General features: G+C 51.6%; 1 protein-coding gene across 2 annotated transcripts in view; it reads left to right on the forward strand.

Annotated features, from left to right (window-relative positions):
• The window catches only part of ANKRD52 (ankyrin repeat domain 52), a 430,239-nt gene that overhangs the window by 301,084 nt on the left and 113,652 nt on the right, over window positions 1–15,503 (forward strand). For both annotated transcript variants that reach the window (XM_086963824.1, XM_086963825.1), the window contains exons 20-21: window positions 1,248–1,365; window positions 2,248–2,467. In XM_086963824.1, coding sequence (XP_086819950.1) covers window positions 1,248–1,365; window positions 2,248–2,467 — 338 coding nt within the window. The remainder of the gene's footprint in view (window positions 1–1,247; window positions 1,366–2,247; window positions 2,468–15,503) is intronic.

Here is a 15,503-nt window from a genome sequence, read left to right on the forward strand (position 1 = left end):
GCTGTTTCCATAACGTTTTCCTTTTGTGGTTCTCTCATTAGTTGGCAATTTATTACTAAGAGACCTCAGAGTGGTAGTATGCTTTAGAAATCCTAAAAATGAAAAAACCCTTGTTTTTACAGTAATACCAAATTGTAAACGTCATAACGAATCCCAATTAGGGAGCACTTTTAATATCAACGTGTAAAAAAGAGCTACAGCTACTAAAGAGAGGTAGAAAGAATAAGATATAGAGGAGGAAAGAACCCCCTCACAAAAAAAGGTTTAAAAATTGAAGAGCATGAGCGAGCAGAAACATAAATTTAAAAAATGGATGAAAGAAATGGGTGGGGTGAATGCCCGAAAAATATTTATAGGGCGTCTGGATGAGGAGGGAAGGAGAAGGACTGAGGAGTGGTGAAAAAATGTTAAAGGATTCGGTGGAATCCCCCTCACAGACCATCAGTTATTTAAAAAAAAATCTAAAAAACACAGTGAAACGCCATCAGGGCAATGCCTTCGAAAGGAAGACCAACATTGAAAAAGGATTTATCCAAACCTTGTATGAAAACTGTCAAAGAGCCCCCTTTAAAAATGAATGGCATTTACATCTTGGAAAAGGCACGTAAATGCAATTTCCTTAAAAAATATATTTTATGCATTGTCTTAAAAATGGTGCATGCCATTCGTCTTGAAAATGTTGATCATATATTGGGGTTTCTCAGAATAAGTTGGTTTTCTGTTAAATCACATACAACCATTAGGCCATCCAATAGAAATAAACTATTTATTTTGTATCAGTAAGAGTTACATGTGCTATGACTGAGTCACCAAACCTCTGTAAGTTGACTTTAGGAAGCGCTCTATTGCTCTTTAACAAAAGAGCACCCATGTGCTTCACAGAAACCAGCAGTGCTGACCTATTCCACACATCATTTAACAAGCACTTTATTAGAAGGGTAAGAAACTTGTACCAGCACATATATGCCATGTATGTTGTCGCAAATAATTTTAAAATATATTGATTGAATATAGACGTTATTGGAGTAAAGGAAGGAACCGATCCTTCTAGGTCATCCCAAAAATTAGAGTATAAGAAACATTTATCTGCTCCCTGGTCACTGGTGTAGTTGCCATGGCTGACACAGATTGAATTTGAACTTGATCTTTGCGTAAAGGTGCCTGATACTTTCTTGGTCTTCAGGGATAGTGTTCTAAAAGCTTTATCGCCAACCATTAATACTCGCCTCCTTATTCTCTCTCTGAAGGACTCCACTGATGCTGGCGGTCATGAATGGGCATGTAGATTGTGCGCACCTATTGCTAGAGAAGGGAGCCACTGCAGATGCTGCAGACAAGAGGGGCAGGACCACCCTTCATCGCGGGGTAAGTAAGCATGAGTTAACAGGACCTTGTTTTACTTTGTTGACCCAGTATTGCTTTGTTTCCCTGGTCTGCTCCAAAGGTAGGAGTATATAATCTGGTCAGCCCACGCAGGCATGGGATGTGGTTTCTCAATTTAGAAGTTGAGTTGTACATTGGATCTGCAATGCAGCAATTCTGGATTTTTCTCGCCACACCAGTTACTGTGTACTGGACAGAGTTAAGTCTGCTCCCCTGGGCAGAAGCCGATGACTTGTGAGAGTGTTTAACCCCTTGCGTGCTTGTGACGGAACCGTTCCGTCACAAGCCTCGCCTGGGCTGTGCTGGTGACGGAACGGTTCCGTCACGGCCCGCTCCTGCGCCTGCGCTGAGCATTCTACTAGGCGGGCGGGGCCGTGACGGAACCGTTCCGTCACAAGCACAACCCACCCGAGGCTCGTGACGGAGCGGTCTCCGCCACGAGCACGGGAGCGCCGCGCAGCCTCCCCTCCCCCTTAGCACTGCGGCAGAATAGCCGCCGCAGCTAAGGGGTTAATACTTGGCTGTGTTATCCTGTAACTCTTGATGAATGGGTTTACATGCTGAGCTTCCATTTCTTCTGCCGTAGGAGCACAAAGGCTGAAGACTGATGGGTACCACTGCTTATGTAGCATTTGGCCCTTTCAGTGACTGGGACTCTGAGGCTGTGAATGTACTTCACTGTTAGTTTGTATTTGTGCAGCATAACAGTTCATCAGATCATACGTTCTTCCAGACTGATGATTGTTGTAGTGCTAGTACTGTTTATTGTGTATCCTCTCTATGTCTGCTATTGTTGAAGTATGAGGAAAGTACCTGTTTCTGCTGAGGCCCTTATTCACTGGTGCTCTTGGTTGTGGTGCACAGGCGATGACGGGCTGCGAGGATTGTGTGGGTGGGCTGCTGGACCACGACGCCTTTGTGCTGTGCAGGGACTTCAAGGGACGGACTCCAATCCACTTTGCAGCAGCTTGTGGCCACACTGATGTCTTGAGGATGCTGCTGCAGGCTGCCATCTCCACAGACCCCCTTGACTCCGTGGTGGACTACAGCGGATACACACCAATGCACTGGGCTGCTTACAACGGTAAGGCTGGGATATATGTATGTTTCAAATTCCAGAATGCCATTATGTGTTAGAGCAGATGGGTTCATGTATTCTCTTTGCTGGACTCTGATGTCATGGCGCCCCCCATCTTCTGTTCATCATCTGATTGATTAGTGGTATTCTCATCATGCATCAAATCTTTTTGCTCTCCTTCTGTCATCCTGTATAGTTGCATCTGCTGATAAACCTCCCTCAATATTGGTATTCCACAACCGTACAGCAGATGCGGGCAGGTGACTCTCTCCACTATATTTGCATGTTCCTCTACTGCCTTATTTAACTGGCACTTCTTTTAAGTATGTCAGGTTTGTGCAAATAGAACTTTTTGTTGTATTTGCGAGTGGCACATTCTTAACAGGATTACTTTGCTTTTGTGTAGAGCATGGGTACTCACAAACTTTCTCTCGGGGGCCAAATTTACAGTGTGGGTTGTGTCCGAGGGCCCCACCAGTGGGGGCGGGGTCAGTGGGGGAGGGGGCGGGACTAGAGCAACAAAAAAAACTGTGACCATGAGGTTGATCACAGGTCCCTGCAGCGGACGCCTTCGTCCACTGAGCCACCAGACCCTGCATACACACTTCTCTCTCTCTCTCTCTCTCTCTCTCTCTCTCTCTCTCTCTCTCTCTCTCTCTCTCTCGCTCTATCTCTCTCTCTCTATCACTCTCTCTGTCTCCCTCCCTCTCTCTAGCTCTCTCTAGCTCTCTCTCCCTCCCTGTCTCCCTCCCTCTGCCTCACTCACTCTGACTGTCTCACTCCCTCTCTCTCCTTCTGTCTCACTCTGACTGTCTCACTCACTCCCTCCCCCTTTCTGTCTAACTCTGTGGTTCCCAAATGGTGCGCCGCGGCGCCCTGGTGCGCCGTGAAGGGAAGCCAGGGGCGCCGCGGCACGATGTGGGAAAGGAAGTGTTTAAGTCGCACTACGAATGTGTCACTTTCGTCCCCCGCCTCTGTGATAAATAGGTTGCTCTGCCCCTAGTCTCTGCCTTTCTGAAGCAGAGCATCACAGCGGCGGGGGGCGGGGGGGGGGGGGTGCACAAACAGCGCACACAGGACTCGGCTACAGATCCAGGCACTTCTTACTCAAAGGCAAAAGATGATACCCATAATCCCGCATTTTGGCGCCTGGCAGTTCTAACCATTAAAAAAGGCAATCAACTTTTTCAGCTGCTGATTAGCTGTGAAAGAGATGCTGGTCAGTGGCAGAAAGGAAGGTGTTGCAGCACAGGAGGGGTCATGCTCCTTGTGGAGTCATGAGCACCTTTGGTTATTTAAATGCAAATAGCGTTGAAAGAGTAAATGAAACTAATTTTTTCATTTTTTTCCCCTCAATTTTTATATAGAGCAAACCCAACCCAAACATATTGGAGTGCTTTACATGAGCACAAATGACATTTCATAAGGACATGTTCCTTTTTTAGATAAGGAGAGATTAAGGTTCGAGGCATGTGGGCTGCTGACATTCATATCTGTGCATAGATCGCCGCCTAGTGTTGGGTCCGGATGATTGCACATTGTTGTCCTGGAAGAGTCTTCGAAGTATCACGAAATAGGTGGCTCCTCCCCTGGACTACAGTGCGCATGGGCATCGCCTCCATCCCCAGATTGTTTTTTTCCGCCATTGGGTTCGGATGTGTGTCGGTTCCCTCTGTCAGAACAGATAGTTGTTACCTCTCTTGACTCGAGACCAAAAGGTCTTTAGGCTTGGCGCTGGTATCGTTTTCGTTCGGGTTTACTGTTTCTTCAGCTCCGAACTCTCGCTGCCCTTCCGCGTGCTGTCGGCGCGGACGGGCCTACACGACGCTCCAGACATGGAACGGACTCCGTGTAAACGGTGCCCGGTGTGCAACGCGAAATACTCGCACCTCGACGTGCACCCAGTGTGCAACACTTGTCTGTCGCCGGACCACGACGAGGCCAGGTGTATGGCCTGCTCGAAGTTCCGGTGCAAGAAGACCCTCAAGATTCGTCGGGCTGCGAGACTCCAGGCCAAACTGTCTGCGCCCACGCCGGACGACCTCTTCGAAGAAGACGTTGGAAGCGACAATGTCCAACAGGTTTCGGACTCTAGCCCTGCGTCCGAGGGGGAGGCCTACGACGCAGGAGACGAGGAGTTTGACAAAGCCGGCGACGAGGTAGGGGACGACGATACGGCCATTGCCACCGTGGGGGATAGCTCGGAGGAGGAGCATCCCCGGACTGACTCAGGGGTCGACCCGCTTCCTGCGGCCCAGGTCGAGGGATAGCCTTCGGGCCTTACCCAAGACCATGTTATTAGTCCAGCAGCCCCGCCTTCGGGCCCAGCCACGGACATTTTGGAGGTGCCACTCACATTTCCAAAAACGAAAGTGAAGCCTTCGGGTTCAACACCTCCGGTTTCGAAACCGAAAGTGAAAGCGGTACAGAAGGCTCTGGAGGCGTCAAAATCTAAGAAATTCAAAATGGCCGACATGGACAGTCCCGCCAAGATGGCCGACCCAAAGGCCTCAGGGTCGGTGCCGAAGGCGAAGTCGTCCGACGCGGCTGCGTCGGCGCCAAAGATGGTCGCGGTCGATGACCCGAAGAAGGCTTCGAAGAAGCGTCAAGGCGATCCCAAAGCTCTGGCTTCCCCGGCTCCGGCCGTCGGAGCCAAGGACGGTACCGCATCGACTCCGAAGACGGTGCCTCTCGCCGACACCACTCCCAAGTCAGGGAAATCACGCGAGGCGGTCACTCCCTCTCCAGCCCTTTCGAAGAAAGTCGAAGAGTCCCTGCAACGGATTCGGAAGGTCGCGGAGCTTCCCGACCCTGAAGCTGGGGTGTCGAAGCCCGCGCTGAAGCCGTCGAAGGCACAAGCGCCTATCCGCTTCACCCTGCCGCCGAAGTCGACGCCGAAGGCCTTCGCTTCGAAGCAGGTGGCTGGGGTGCCCTCGAAGGAGGTGTCGACGCCCAAAGCGTCTCCGGTGGTGTCTAAACCTCGGCTCCAGCCACTCGCGGAGGAAGAACGTCGTGAAGTCATCATCGACGCCAATACCGGGAAACTGTCCCTCCTCAAAAGGAAAATCACCACGGAGCCGGTGTTGGAACACTTTCGCATTCCTCTCAAAAACAAGAAGGACTCTGCGGGTACTTCAGCACCTTTGGCGCCGGCGTCTCCAAGTGACCTGCCGCGTTCCCCAACTCACTCCAACGCGGGGGATAGCGACGAGGAGGAGGTCGAGTACAACTATCCGGCGTACTCGGATCCGGAGGAGGAACATGAACCTTGGTCTGCCGGAGGCGACCCTGTGGACCCGCAGTCGGGTCAGGAACCGCAACTCTTTGCGGCAAAAACTTCGCCAACGGAGGACTCTGCTGCCTTCAACGCGTTGATCGAGAGAGCTGCGGCTAACCACGATGTCGAGCTGCACTCCGATCCTGTGGATGTGGACTTTTTATTTGACACTTTCTCTGTGGCCGAAAAGTCAATCAAAACTTTGCCAATGCTCAAGGGAGTGCTCAAGCACGCGCAGGAGGTCTTCAAGGAGCCCACTCGGGCACGTGTCATCAATCCACGCATTGATAAAAAATATAAGGCAGCGCCCTCGGATCCAACATATATCAAAGGACACTTGCCACTGGACTCTTTGGTCGTATCCAACGCTCGCAAGAGAGCGAACTCACAGACGACTGGTGACGCTCCTCCCCCAGACAAAGAGTCAAAAATATTTGAGGCCTCAGGGAAACGGATTGCTGCACAGGCAGCTAACATTTGGCGCATCTCGAACACGCAGGCCCTACTTGCACGCTACGATAGGGCTCATTATGACACCCTAGAAGCACTGCTGCAGCACTTGCCTGACCAGTACAAGGAGGCAGGGGAAATGTTAATTCAAGAGGGAAAGCTCATCACAAACGCTTCCATCAAATGTGCGCTAGATGCGGCTGATACAGCCTCCAGGGCAATCAACACTAGTGTGTTGCTCAGAAGACATGCATGGCTTAGGATTTCAGGGTTTAAACCTGATATACAAACGACCATCCTCAACCAGACGGTTAATCCTGACCATTTGTTTGGCCCTGAGGTTGATGCGACGCTTGAGAAAATGAAAAAGGATACAGACACTGCTAAGTCTATGGGGGCCCTTCAGTCTCAGCAGTTTTGCGGTGGTTCCTTTCGCCGCTCCAATACCAGAGGCACCTCAAGGGGTCAGGCATCGCAATCCACCCAGTGCTACAAGGGCAATACCCAAACCTCATACACCAACAAGGGTAGAGGTGGCTACAGAGGCAACAACATCAAAGGCAGGGGACGTGGAAACAACAGCTCCAGGTCCACCGCCGCCAACAAGCAGTGACGCCTTGTCACTGCCCCCCGACCACACAACACCGGTCGGGGGGAGACTCCAGCAGTTCCTGCCCGCGTGGAAATCCATCACCACGGACAGGTGGGTCAAGTCTCTTGTCCAGTACGGTTACTGTCTGGAACTTACTTCCACTCCACCGAACATACCTCCAAGAAGCCGTCCTATGTCCGGCGAGCACTTGCTCTTGTTGCAGCAGGAAGTTCAGGTCATGCTGCAAAAAGGGGCAATAGAGCTCGTCCCACTGCAGGAAAGGGGTACAGGAGTTTACTCTCTGTACTTTCTAATCCCCCAAAAGGACGGTTCCCTGCGGCCCATCCTGGACCTCAGGCCCCTCAACTGGTACATTCTCTCGGAGCATTTCCATATGCTCACGTTGCAGCAGGTACTCCCTCTGCTTCAACAGGGGGACTTCCTGGCTACGTTGGATCTAAAAGATGCATACTTTCATATCCCCCTGCATCCTTCCCACAGGAAGTATCTCAGATTCATGATCCAATGCCAGCACTACCAGTTCAGGGTTCTGCCGTTCGGGGTCACCACAGCGCCAAGGGTCTTTACGAAGTGCCTGGCGACTGTGGCGGCGCATCTGCGACGCCAGAACGTCCACGTCTACCCTTACCTGGACGACTGGCTCATTCAAGCAAAAACAGAACAACAGTGCGCCGACCACGTGTCCCGCACCATTCATCTCCTGCACGATCTGGGATTCTCTCTGAACTACCCGAAATCCCATCTCCAGCCCGCCCATGTACGACAGTATCTGGGCGCGACAATAGACACTCTGGCAGCCACTGCGCAGCCAAATTCAGTGAGAATCGCCAGTATCCAAACGCTGATCCAACGATTCAGACCTCAACACTCGCTTCCAGCGAAGGTGTTCATGCAGTTGATAGGCATGATGGCCTTCTGCATCTCCATTGTCCCGCACGCGAGACTACATATGCGCCCGCTTCAGGAGTGCCTGGCACGTCAGTGGACTCAAGCTCATGGGCAACTGACAGACCTAGTGTTGGTGAGCGGTCGGGCATACAACTCTCTGCATTGGTGGAATCCACAAAACCTTTGCAAGGGCCGACCATTCCAAGAGCCTGTGCCACAGATTATCCTGACGACGGACGCTTCTCTCCAGGGATGGGGAGCGCATGTACTCCACTACACAGTGCAGGGACTATGGACACTACAGCAAAGGAAGATGCACATCAATGTGTTGGAACTGATGGCAATCTTCATGGCCTTGAAGGCGTTCAAAGTACATCTGTGCAACAAGGTCGTGTTGATCCGGACGGACAACATGACAGCCATGTACTACATTCAGAAGCAGGGAGGCACACACTCTCCGCAGCTGTCTCATCTGGCTCAGAGCATGTGGAAGTGGGCCATTCAGAGGAACATCTTCCTCATGGCGGAGCATCTCCCGGGCAAGGACAACCAGATGGCGGACCTGCTCAGCAGGCACAGCCATCAAATGCACGAGTGGGAGATACATCCATCAGTACTCCAACCGTACTTCCAAAGGTGGGGTCATCCAGAGATAGACCTGTTCGCCACAAAGGAGAACGCAAAATGCCAAAGCTTCGCCGCCAGGTTCCCACACCCACAATCACAGGGCAATGCGATGTGGATGAACTGGTCAGGCAGATTTGCGTACGCTTTTCCCCCAGCACCTCTGATACCGCTGGTGGCACGCAAGCTCAGGCAGCACTCGATGACTCTCATCCTGGTTGCTCCAACGTGGGCTCGCCAGCCGTGGTACACCACGTTTCTGGAACTCTCCGTGGTACCGCATCAAAGGCTTCATCTCACTCCCAGCCTTCTGACGCAGAGCCATGGCGACATTCAGCACCCAGATCCGCAACAGCTCAACCTGGCGATCTGGCTCCTGAAGTCCTAGAGTTTGGCTACCTCAATCTTCCTCCCGATTGCATGGACATCATTCGGGAGGCAAGGAAGCCCACTACTAGAGCTTGTTATGCGGCTAAATGGAAGAGGTTTGTCATTTACTGTGTTAACCACAATATTGACCCGCTAGATGCTTCCATTCAAAACATCATTTGTTACCTGTTCCACCTGTATCAATGCAATTTGGCGTACTCTTCCATCCGCATTCACCTGTCTGCTATGGCAGCATACCTCCAGAACAGGCAACACCTGTCACTTTTTAAGGTCCCTGCTATCAAGGCTTTTCTGGAAGGACTCAGAGTCATTCCGCCAAGGACCCCGCCAGCTCCAGAATGGAACCTCAATGTGGTTCTTACAAGACTGATGGGTCCTCCCTTCGAGCCACTGCACTCTTGTGAGCTTCAGTTTCTGACTTGGAAGGTTGCTTTCTTAGTAGCAATTACATCGCTACGGAGGGTTAGCGAGTTACAGGCGCTCACCATCCAAGAACCTTTCTTCCAAGTACATGCTAACAGGGTTGTGCTCCGCACTAACCCTAAATTCTTACCCAAGGTTGTGTCTCAATTCCATATGAACCAGACAATTGAGTTGTCGGTGTTTTTCCAAAACCCAGAGACGCTGGCGGAGCGGATGCTCCACACCCTTGACGTTAGAAGAGCCTTGATGTACTATGTGGACAGGACAAAAGATTTTCGCAAAACCAAGCAGCTTTTCGTTGCTTTTGCCTTACACCTCAAGGGAAACGCTATCTCCAAAGCTGGGATCGCTAGGTGGATTGTGAAATGCATTCAAATCTGTTACGCTAAAGCTAAACGCACTCTCACTATCCCACCAAGAGCCCACTCCACCAGGAAGTTGGGGGCCTCTATGGCTTTCCTAGGTAACATTCCCTTAGAAGACATTTGTAGAGCAGCCACATGGTCTACCACACATACTTTCACTAAACATTACTGTGTAGACGTGCACTCCAAACAGCAGGCAGCTGTTGGTCAGGCTGTTCTCAAGACACTTTTTCAGACTGCTGCAGCTGGCACGGGCGACCGCCGCTAATGGAGGGACTGCTATGTATTCTATGCACAGATATGAATTCAGCAGCCCACATGCCTCGAACTGCAAATGCTACTTACCAGTATGCATCTGTTCTTGGCATGTAGGGCTGCTGACATTCATATCGCCCACCCTCCTCCCCGGCGCCTGTAGCAGCTGCAGTCTTCATATATATATATATGCTCATAGCATGGTCATCACTCACATACTTCACTCCATCTCTGCCAATGGCTAAAAACAATCTGGGGATGGAGGCGATGCCCATGCGCACTGTAGTCCAGGGGAGGAGCCACCTATCTCGTGATACTTCGAAGACTCTTCCAGGACAACAATGTGCAATCATCCGGACCCAACACTAGGCGGCGATCTATGCACAGATATGAATGTCAGCAGCCCTACATGCCAAGAACAGATGCATACTGGTAAGTAGCATTTGCATTATTTGCCCTGGATCACAGGATATTGAGCCATAACCAGAATCAAACCTGATTCCTCAGTTCCAAAGTGGGTAGCTCTGACCTCAAGCTCCATCTTCTCCCCTCCTCTACCCATGCTCAGGAACTGTCCAGGGAGTACACTCTTAGGGGCATATTTACAAGCCCCATGCGCCACTTTTACGTCACTTTTCCCATGTTAAAAGTGACACAAAAGTGGCGCAAGTGGCTTGTAAATCTGCCCCTTAATATCTATGTCATACAACTGTCAAATGACATTCACAAACGTTCCTATTATGACGGCTTTTTCAAATTCATGTGCAACGTTGAACCAAGTCCATTATCAGGTAGAAAAATCACAATATTGATGACATATATTTTGGATTCTTTAAATGGTGCAATAATTTAATGATTGGGAGAGAGAGAGGGTGTTCGTGTGCTGCTTAATAACCCTGTGGCGGTATCCCAGTGTTCTCTCTGGGAGCACAGATACGCATAAAATGACTGTCTTTAACCTCCATTGGGTGGGTTGGTGCAGGGTCAGGGTCCTGGTGGAGAGCATTGGGTGGGTGGGTGAAGGGTCAGGGGCCTGGTGGAGAGCGTTGGGTGGGTAGGTGCAGGGTCAGGTCCTTGTGGAGAGCATTGGATGGGTGGGTCAGGGTCCTGGTAGAGAGCGTTGGGTGGGTGGGTGCAGGGTTAGGGGCCTAGTGGAGAGCGTAGGGTGGGTGCAGGGTCAGGGGTCTGGTGGAGAGCATTGGGTGCGTGCAGGGTGAGAAGCCTGGTGGAGAGCGTTGGGTGGGTGCAGGTTCAGGGGCCTGGTGGAGAGCATTGGGTGCGTGCAGGGTGAGAGGCCTGGTGGAGAGCGTTGGGTGGGCGCCTTATGCCCTGGTGCATCCGCACTCTGCCAGCTTCTGTCTTTGCCTCACTCCTCGTTGAGGGGTCGTCACTCGTGACTGCTGCATGTTGGAGAGTGTGAGGGGAGAAGGGTGCAAGGCAGAGGGGAGAAGGGTGCAAGGCAGAGGGGAGAAGGGTGCAAGGCAGAGGGGAGAAGGGTGCAAGGCAGAGGGGAGAAGGGTGCAAGGCAGAAGGGAGAAGGGTGCAAGGCAGAGGGGAGAAGGGTGCAAGGCAGAGGGGAGAAGGGTGCAGGGCAGAGGGGAGAAGGGTGCAAGGCGAGAGGAGAAGGGTGCAAGGTAGAGAAGGGTGCAAGGAGGAGGGGAGAATGGTGCAAGGAGGAGGAGAGAAGGGTGCACGGCATAGGGGAGAAGGGTGCAACGGGGAGGTGGAGAAGGGTGCAAGGTAGAGAAGGGTGCAAGGCAGAGGGCAGAAGGGTGCAAGGCAGAGTGCAGAAGGGTGCAAGGCAGAGTGCAGAAGGGTGCAAGGCAGAGGGCAGAAGGGTGCAAGGCAGAGGGCAGAAGGGCGCAAGGCAGAGGGCAGAAGGGTGCAAGGCAGAGGGGAGAAGGGTGCAAGGCAGAGGGGAGAAGGGTGCAAGGCAGAGGGGAGAAGGGTGCCAGCCAGAGAGGAGAAGGGTGCAAGGCAGAGAAAAGAAGGGTACAAGGCAGAGAGGAGAAGGGTACAAGGCAGTGGGGAGAATGGTGCAAGGCGGAGGGGAGAAGGGTGCAAGGCGGAGGGGAGAAGGGTGCAAGGCGGAGAGGAGAAGGGTACAAGGCATTGGGGAGAATGGTGCAAGGCAGAGGGGAGAAGGGTGCAAGGCAGAAAAGGGTGCAAGGCTGAGGTGAAGTAGGGTACAAGGGGAAGGGGGAGAAGGGTGCACGGTGGAGGGGGAGAAGGGTGCAAGGCAGAGGGGGAAAGGGTGCAAGGGGGATGGTGATGAAGTTAAAAATGTGCCCCCCCCCCCCCCCCACCGAAAAAATTTCTGCGGATACCCATGATCAGAGCCCACCTCAAGTAAGCTTCTTGTAACGCCACAGAGCTCCTTGAGCCTGTCTCTAGCCTGGTTACTTTTAGTGGGAGTGCTTTATACTACTCTATGTATGCATTGAGATGTACTTTATAAGATCTTTGTGATTGCAAATAAATATTTATGACAGTGATGGCGACACTGAATCCTTCATCACATCTAGGCTTGATTCTTCATGTAGACCAGTCGTTCCCAAAGGGTGCGCCGCGGCACCCCGGTGCGCGGGTAAAAAATGGTGGGGAGCCACGGCCAACTGCCAATTGGGTCAAGGGAGCCACGGGTCAAAAAAGTTTGGGAACCACTGGTCTAACTCACTCTGACTGTCTCACTCCTTCCCTCTCCCTCTCTGGCTCCCTCTGTCCCACTACCTCCCTCTGCCACCCTCTTCACCTCACCCTGCGTGTGTCAGCCTGTGCAGAGTAGCGCTTAAGCTTTCTGGTCTCTTAGCCTCCTGCATTTTCCAGGTCAGCTGCGGCAGGTGGCACATACCGGCTGTGCAATGTAAGTTGAAGTGCAATCTGCTCCACCACTGTGGTAATTTGGCAGACTACATTGTAATTTTGGAAGGGATTGCTGATCTGCAGTGGTGGCTCCTCAAACACAACTCATTGGGTGGCAGATTCCCACTTTTCCCCATCCAGAGCTGATTGTGGTGACAGATGCATCTCTACTCGATTGGGGAGATCATCTGGGGAAGGTGGCGATCAGACAACTCTGGTTTGAAGAGAAAGCCCGGCTTATATCAATCTGTTGGAGCTGCGAACCACTCACCTGGTGTTGAAGGCTTTCCTGCCTTTTATCTATGCAGGTTGCAAATGGCACAAGAACAGCTCGCAAAATTAGGTCTAACACTAGTATAAAACTCAGCCATGCCAAGAAATACCTAAACATCATAAGACTAAACATCGATTACCAGACATCCACACAACTACATCAAACAGCAACACGCCCACTATCATATGTCAACACAACCACCATGATATGCCACCAAAAGGACCATGCCTCCACACAACTAACCTGCGCCAGTTCACCCACCATCCTACACAAACATGTGTAACAACATAAGTCCCCACACCCACCCTCATACATCCACACAACCACCAACATACACAAAAGCACCCACTACCATATATATGTAGAACTACACAAGGTTCTACGTCCACAAAAGCAACATTGTAACCCAGCACACAAAAGTGAAAAAATATGCACAAATAATTCCTAGATTCACAGAAAAAAGTAAAGTCAGAAGGGAGTTAAAGGTAGCTAATATGTTAACAGTAGGGTCTTCTTAAAATGTAAGAAGTGATGAAATTATTGAGTTAAGGTTCTACCTTTGCTTTATATCACAGTTCTGTCATACTCTGTCAACGTTACCTCTCACAACTCCAATACAGTCTTGCTATGTTACCCACTTTTTCAAACAAAATGTAGCACACCACACAATATAAAACATGAATAACTTCATCATATGCCAACACACTACTATAGTATGCCATCACACTCACTGTAGATGTGTCCACCTAACATCTTAGGATAGCACATCCACCATCGTACAGCCGCCCACTAAAAGTTATATGTGACCACTCAGGTTCCATTATGTGCTACTAGCCACAAGTATACGCCCACTCCCACCCTTCAGACAACCACTTTCATACACCCACAAACCTATCCATACACACACCTGCGAATGCCGACACGTCCAGCCTCCTCATAAACGCACACACTCATCATCATATGTGTTGGAAGGCGGTGACCCCAGGGGTCAAGAGGACTCTCCTAACCACCTGGAACCTCCTCTCCCACAATTACTGCCGAGTCTTATCGAGGGGGGAGTCCCCGCCGGGGAGGACTGATCGTACACACTGTGGACACACCACACTTATGAACGGACACTACACCGTGATTCTTTATCAAGAAAGACTTTATCAAGATTAAAAGTAAGGAGCAATACACAGCTATCGAGGGATCGCGAAAGTCTCGTAACGAGGGATCGGGGAAGCGGGACAGTCTTAGGAGGCCAGCTGGCACGCAACACACCCTGCGCACAATTCTCAATCCTCGAACTGGGGGGTACGGGGGCTGGCGATGGGACTTGCTGTCCTACTCACTTCTGGTTCAAGATGATAGTGAGGGTAGCGTTGATGGTCCGGCCGGACCAGAGTGTTCGACAAGCCGCGACGAGGTCAGCAGGGCTTGGTCAAGAGTACTCCGTCGTACTCGTAAGCGGATGGAGCCGCGACAGCGTCAGCAGGGCTCCGATGGTTCAGGTCTCGTGTTCCGAGAGGGGGCCGCGACAGCGTCAGCAGGGCCCCGATGGTTCAGATCTCTTGTCCTTCGGTAGGGGGCCGCAACAGCGTCAGCAGGGCCCCGATGGTTCCGTTCCGTAGGTTCGAGGATGAGCCGCGACGACGTCAGCAGGGCTCAGTGGGTCAGAGTCTGTTCTCCTCAAAGTCAGCCGCGATCAGATCAGCAGGGCTTTCTTGTCCAAGATACAACTGCCGACTAGATGGAAGGCAGGCTGTCTTATAGTACTGGAGTTCTTTGATGTCCGGACCCTCAGAGGCAGGAGGCCGGAGGTCCGAGGGCCAGGCGCCCGATTGTCTGGGCGGTTGATTCTTTGATGCTTTGGACCATGCGTCCAGGGAATCCCAGACGCCCATCAAGGCCTGGAGCCAGCTTGCTAGGAGGCCCAAGGTGCGATCGAAACCAACCCCCAGGGATAGTTCAGAGGTGTGAGGGAAACCAGCTCCTCGGAAGGGGGCCGGAGGTGTGATGGAGGTCTTGGTTTCGGGTACTTGGGGAGTCGTTCACCCCCCGGGCGGATCTGGGCGCGTCGGACGCGCATGCTTGGCTGTAGCCAGGAGTGGCCAGGGGCTGCCGAAAGGAAAGAAGGCGGCCGGCCGGCCGGGGTGGCCAAACATGGAGACTGATGGTCACGTGCACGGGTGCAGGCACGCGGTCTGGGGATCGTCACAGGTCCGGGGGTAGGAGTGTCATGTACGGTTCTGGGTGGACGGGAATCAGTTCCACCCGTAGATCTGGAGCTGCGGAGATCAGCGAGGACCACGCCACGAGGCCGGGTCCAACAATATGCCATTAGAATGATGGCCAGCATGTTCCTGCACAGTTTTTATTTACCAGTGCTGACGCTTTACCTCTCTGAGACCGCAGTCAAACAATCATACATTCTTTTACAAATGTATAAACATAATCAATGATTCTGTCAAACACGTCTCATTTTAAGGTTTCTCGAATAATAGAACACGTGGAAGTTAAGACTGAATTAATACAACGGGACATGACACCCCTAGTGCTCTTGAAATCTTCTTTCTAAAAATGATTTTGCTTCCTCTGCTGGGATACCCGATGTGAAACGTCTGTAGAAATGCAAAGTG

Source organism: Lissotriton vulgaris, chromosome 1_1 (genome assembly GCF_964263255.1).
Source record: "Lissotriton vulgaris chromosome 1_1, aLisVul1.2, whole genome shotgun sequence".
In the NCBI taxonomy this organism is placed as follows: domain Eukaryota; kingdom Metazoa; phylum Chordata; class Amphibia; order Caudata; family Salamandridae; genus Lissotriton; species Lissotriton vulgaris.